The sequence below is a fragment of the Natrix helvetica genome, assembly GCF_964273705.1.
Source record: "Natrix helvetica genome assembly, chromosome: 13".
In the NCBI taxonomy this organism is placed as follows: Eukaryota; Metazoa; Chordata; class Lepidosauria; order Squamata; family Natricidae; genus Natrix; species Natrix helvetica.
In genome coordinates, this window is record NC_138557.1 from 18,749,643 (window position 1) to 18,755,642 (window position 6,000).

Consider the following 6,000-nt stretch of genomic DNA (forward strand, 5'->3'; position numbering starts at 1 on the left):
TCAAGTCTGATGACAGCATTTTAGGGAAAGTGGGAAAAAAACTCAAGACTTCAAGGTACTCTTTAAGTCTTGAAGTTTCCTCATTAGATTAGCAGGAGACCATGAGAATTAACAAGACTGATTTGATGCAGCAGATGGCAAACTATCCCTATGCAGGTCCACTGATCACATCTCACGACACATACTTAAACAAGCTTGAGAAATGTTAAAATGTTATTTCTGTTAGAATGTTCTCTCTAACCAAAGCTAATGTTTCTTTAAAAAGAAATTAACAGATTGAAACTCTGTTTAGAAAGCTAATTTTAGCTGCAAAAGTGAGCTTTTCACTGTCTTTTTCCTGAGCCATGATGAAGGGATTTATTTTTAATCTAAGATTTATCTTTAAATGCAAGTTGGGTATATGTGCACAATATAATCTTCAGAAAGGATTAACCGAAACATCACATTCAACAAAAATGAAGGCATTATTAGTATAGTAATAAAAGAAAATTCCACACAAGAAAACTAGATTGGTTTACCAATATCTTTCTCGTATATTTACAGTTTGAGATCAAGGATAATCTCACCTCCACCCAACTTGCTCACGTCTTTTTTGGCTCTAACATCCTGAATAATCCTGATACAGTCCGGGCACTTCTGATGCCTTTAGAGAACAGGTCTCTGGAAGAGACCATTGCTTTTGTGTCAGAGTTTGCCCTCATTGCATCACAGGTAAGTTGTCTTTTATAAGCCTTGTCATCAAACCATATTATGCCTGCAGGGATTCAGAACTGCAGCCTTTAGACTTCTTGTCACCGTTATTGCTTTTCCCCTATGCAACTATCTAAGCAGCCTGTTTAGTTACTGGGTTAAGCAATTTAAACCTCAGGCCAGAGCAGCCTGATCCATTTGCAAGGGATCAATCCAGATGCAGAAGAATTGATACACCCCATCCCCAACAATCTGTTGCAGATATAAAAGAGAAGAGAGGATGTTGGAAGATAGAGAAAATAACAATGTACAAAAAAGGAGGATTCGGAAAAGTGAATAGAAGCCTTTTGGCTTTGATGTGCTACTTGCTTCAGTTCCACCCATTTGCAGGCAAGACAATCCATGCAAGACTAATTCCAAGTACAGTTAGGGCTCAAAACGTTTCCCCCAGCTCTGATTTAGGGACACATATGAAGCATCTGGAATACAGAAGGTATTATTATAATTAATGGAATATATTCAAAAAATTGTCTTAGTCCAATGCATAGGATCAAAAACAGTCCCCAAAGTCTAATAGGATTTTTGAAGCAATGAACTTGGCTGGGCCTTGCCTTTTCAGCCCAAAGGGGGAGATTTGGACCGCAAGAGTAGAGCCCAGAGTGCCTTTGCTTAGCAAGAAAAAGCAAAATGGCCATTGGGTTCTTCCCAAAGCTGCATTTACTTTATTTTCATTGCATGGTCCGTATTTCTCTGCCATTTTGGTTGAATTGTTAATTAGAGGATCGGGGTGGGTGGATGTCAAAGAAATAACAATTCCCCTGTCTTTTGAGGGGAAAATCTTGATTAATGTGAATTGTCTGGTTGTGTTTCTTCTTGTCAGAAAGGAATGATGTTCCTGGAAAACACAGATGTGAGGTTTTTGATGCTTGAAGCCTTTTTCTACAAGATGCGAGATTTGCTCCTCAGCGCCTCTGTCTCCCAGTACAAAGATTGGTTCCAGAGTAAGCTGACTCTGTGGCTGCCCAGTATGAATACCACCATCTTTGCAATGATCCCCAAAACTGTCCCTTGCGGCTCTTTCAAAGCTATGTGAGTAATTTACTCATTGATAGATTTATCAGGGCTTCAAATGAGACTAAGGGAAATAAACACCTCTCTCTCTCTCTCTCTCTCTCTCTCTCTCTCTCTCTCTCTCTCTCTCTCTCTCTCTCTCTCTCCATCCCTCCATCCCTCCATCCCCCTCTTTCATATAATAAATATATTCTTCAATCTCCTTCACTCTTCATATAAAAAAAGAATTTGTCATGTGTCCATTCAGTCAGACTCTTAAATATTGTAAGGATATGCAGGCCTGAACTTCAAAGAGTTCAAGGATCAATTCAATTAGTTCTCTGGCTGATGGAATCTCTCTTTAGTCTGCAATTTTCAATTTAAAGTCCATTTATGAATCTTTGTTTAAAACTAAATGCCTCTGCAAAAAGGATGTGGTGGCTCAGTGGATAAGAGGCTGAGCTTGTCGATCAGAAAGGCTGGCAGTTTGGTGGTTCGAATCCCTAGTGCCACGTAACGAAGTGAGCTCCTATTACTTGTCACAGCGTCTGCCAATCTAGCAGTTCAAAAGCATGTAAAAATGCAAGTAGAAAAATAGGAACCAGCTTTGGTGGGAAGGTAACAGTGTTCCTTGTGCCTTTGGCGTTTAGTCATGCCAGTCATAGACCACAAAGACGTCTTCAGACAGCTCTGGCTCTTCGGCTTAGAAACAGAGATGAGCACCACCCCCTAGAGGTGGGAACAACTAGCACATATATGCAAGGGGAACCTTTACCTTTACCTTACATGTCTCTGCATGTTTTCCACAGCCATTATCATCTCATCAAACTTTTTGAAAAAGCTTTCAGCTAAGAGCTGCAAACTACTCAACAGTCTTTTCTTACATTTCAGTCACCCTTGCTTGCTGTAATCTGATACTTTCTTACTCTGTGTAACTTGATCAGGGAACAAAGCAGAAGGAAACAAAATGTATTTTCTGGATATTTAAATCCAACCTTAAAAGAAAATTTCAAAAGAGATAAATTCTGAATATTTTGCAAATTCAAAATGTATAAAATCCTGCGGTAAGAGTCCAATTTTATTGTAAATCAAATGACAGCACTTCACCATCCAGAAACCTCCTGTGCTTCTTTATGAGAAGAATTCCCATAGTTATTCACTACCTCAGAATTACAGGGTTCTATGTGTGTCGCAACCGTTTTTGGGGAAATGAGCCTTATGTCAGGATTCCAAATAGCATCTAAAAGTAAACCAGAGTCCAATGCAAAGCATTGCTCAAAGTTTCAATTTATTAAGAGAGCCATGTTGGCACATCTGGGAAAACCTGAATCTGAAAGCTTTCTGTTTTTTCCCACCCAGTTGAAGGTTCAAGATCTTGCCCCCACACCCACATGTTCCAATCTTCCACTGCCATGCTGGCAGTTCTACCCATCCAGTTTCGGTCAGGTGCAGGGGTGCAAAGACAAAGGATGAGCTTGGCTTTCTAGAAAGATTTTTTTAATGGCTACATAGCATCTAACTCCGTATAATCCCTCCTACCATTTTCCCACAATAGAAAATGCATAGTAGAATAATAGAAAGTGTGGCAGGCCAAAGATCCAATGAAAATATGGCTGCAGGCCTGACAGGTGGCTTCCCCTCAGAAAAAAAAAGTGTAAAGAGAATAATGTAGGGGGTTAACATAAGCATAACTAACCACCTTCCCCCCCCGGGGGGGGGGGGCTTTGGCTTATTGGGAAATTTATCATAGAATTGTTTTACTAACTTGTCAGCTTTTGCATTCCAGCTTTTCACCCATGTAGCTTCAGGCAAGGGGTACCCCTTCCAATGCACTAAATATTGCAAACGGCTTCTATACAATCTAGAGTCTAAACATTTTTCACTTTGTAGTGAGTTTTTCCCTGTATCACCACTGGAGGAGGGGGTGGTTGGGTCTGCGGTCTTAGATTAGACCCAATCACAGGTTTCAGTAAGCTACAATGAAAGACTGGGTGAATTTTCCCTAGAATTCTAGGCAGACTGAGCTGAACTGGAACTGGGTTAATTATTTTTACTATTGGGAAGGGACCTAATTTCTTGCTAAGCATTCTATTTGGTAGACAAGAAAACTTTATCCCCCACGCGGAAGGGGGGTTGGAGCACCCGCTGCTTGTCAGCTTGTTTCTTGTATTCTTCTGCCACTTCTGCCAGAGCCTTTTTTGTGTTCTCCTGCCCCTTTTTTAAAGCATCCATCCATTCAGTCAGAGACATGGAGGAAGGGGGTTCTCTGGGCAGTTCAGGCATGGGAACAAATTCCATGCTGCTGGTAACTTGAAAAGGAGTTAATCCAGTGGACAGCATTGTGGACAGCATTGTTATACGCTACTTCGGCGAATGGTAGCAGATCCAACCAATTGTCTTGTTGATAATTCACATAACAACAGATGTATTGTTCGACCATTGCATTCATGCATTCTGCTGCTCCGTTTGTACTCGGATGGAAGGCTGAGCCTTAGCTCCTTGCATGGACCCAATGGACCTCAGGAACTCCCTCCAGAACTTGGCGGTGAATTGAACTCCGGGGTCAGAGATGATTCTCCTGAGTACGCCATGTAGGCGGTAAATGTGTTTGACTAGCTTCTTAGCACACAGTGATCCTGAGCAAGTGATGAAATGAGCTTGCTTGGAAAATAAGACAATGACTGTCCAAATTACTTTATTCCTGCCGCTGTCTGGGAGCGCTACGATGAAATCCATTGCAATCTCTTTCCATGGTCAGCTAGGGCTGGCCACCTGTTGCAATAATCCAGGGGGTTTGCCTGACTGTATTTTCATGATTGCGTAAGTGGAACAGCTTTTCACGTAGTCTTCCACTTCTGCTTTCATCCTAGGCCACCAAAATTGACATCTAGTGAGGTGGAGCGTTTTTAGGAATCCAAAGTGACCCCCTAGCCTCAGGCTTGCGGGAACATACAGTTTGGATCCTTTCCAGGCTAAGCCATCTCTCATTGTCAGGATGTCTTTGTTGTCATTAAGCCAGGAGCAGTGCCAGTTTCATTGCAGCAGTCAGCTTGTCCTGGCTGGGAGTAGATGGTCGCCTGGTCTGGTCTCAGGTGATGATTTGAGATGCAATTTTTTTGGGGGGGGGAATTATAGCGTGAATTACCTCCTCCCTCCGACTGTCATACTGCGGTTTTCTTAATAAGGCATCTGCCAGCAAGTTCTTCCCCACAAGGATGTGCTTCAGTTCAAATTTGAATCTCCTGAATATTGTGCCCAAAGGACTTGCTTTGGAGATAGCTTCCAGGGGCTTTTTAAGGCTTCAAGGTTTTTATGATCAGTCCCAGACTTCAAATGGCACTTCCCCCCTCTAGGAAATGTCTTTTTTTCCCCACGAACCACATAGGCTTCTTTTTCCCAAATGTCCCACATTCTTGCAGTGGCGGTGAGTTTTTTGCAATAATTAACCCTCTTTGTCCCTTTGCAGCCACATCACTGGCATCTGCTTGGATTGTGAATTGCTGTTCTGGGTCGTGGTGTGGCAGAATGGGCTCTTGGGCAAAGAACCGTTTTAATTTCTCAAATGCTTTTTGACGGTCCATTGTCAACTCAGTAGACTGATTTGGCTTCGGCTTTGTCGGCGATGGCCCTGTTTTTAACAGTTCAGTCATTCAGTAACTCTGTCTTAGGCACAGTCAATGTAACAGATGCGGCAGGCGCTGTTGGCAAAGTAGGTTTCCCGCGGACACTCCATGTCTTCTTTTCAAAGGCACAGATGGTACCGTGTTCCAATCTTTCACAGTGAAGATTGTCTTGAACATTACTGTTGAATGGGTCTGGGTGAATTTTAGTTTTGAAACTTTAGCATACGGCACATTACTATACTGAAACTGCTTCGAACACATGGAGTAATTTTTAAAATGTGCAGACTTTATCTGGATGATTTTGAATGTATGGTGTCGCTTGGCTTTTTTCAGGAAAGAAACTGGTGAAAAGAATTCTGTTGGAAGCATAGGTAAAATTCATTGTTGAACACAGTTTGATAGTAAGAGAGTTTGACGGGTTCAGTTTCCGTTTTGCTGCTTTTTTCTTTATACATGATGTACATGATGCTTACATTCAATGAAGATTCGAGGTACTCTTTTTTTAGTTCTAGCACAACAATAATATGACTCCACCTTTGGAAATGAATTAATATGGTTATTACTGTTTGTCTGGCTGTAGCAAAGAATTGCTTATGAGGGTGCTTCCCCCTCTTGTCTGTAGGTGGGGTATCTATTA

At 41.7% G+C, this 6,000-nt stretch overlaps 1 protein-coding gene across 4 annotated transcripts in view; it reads left to right on the top strand.

Moving 5' to 3' along the window:
• Positions 1–6,000, top strand: part of LOC309398681 (uncharacterized protein) — a 161,273-nt gene that overhangs the window by 79,284 nt on the left and 75,989 nt on the right. For all 4 annotated transcript variants that reach the window (XM_081965790.1, XM_081965793.1, XM_081965791.1 and 1 more), the window contains 2 exons: positions 544–711; positions 1,571–1,779. In XM_081965790.1, coding sequence (XP_081821916.1) covers positions 544–711; positions 1,571–1,779 — 377 coding nt within the window. The remainder of the gene's footprint in view (positions 1–543; positions 712–1,570; positions 1,780–6,000) is intronic.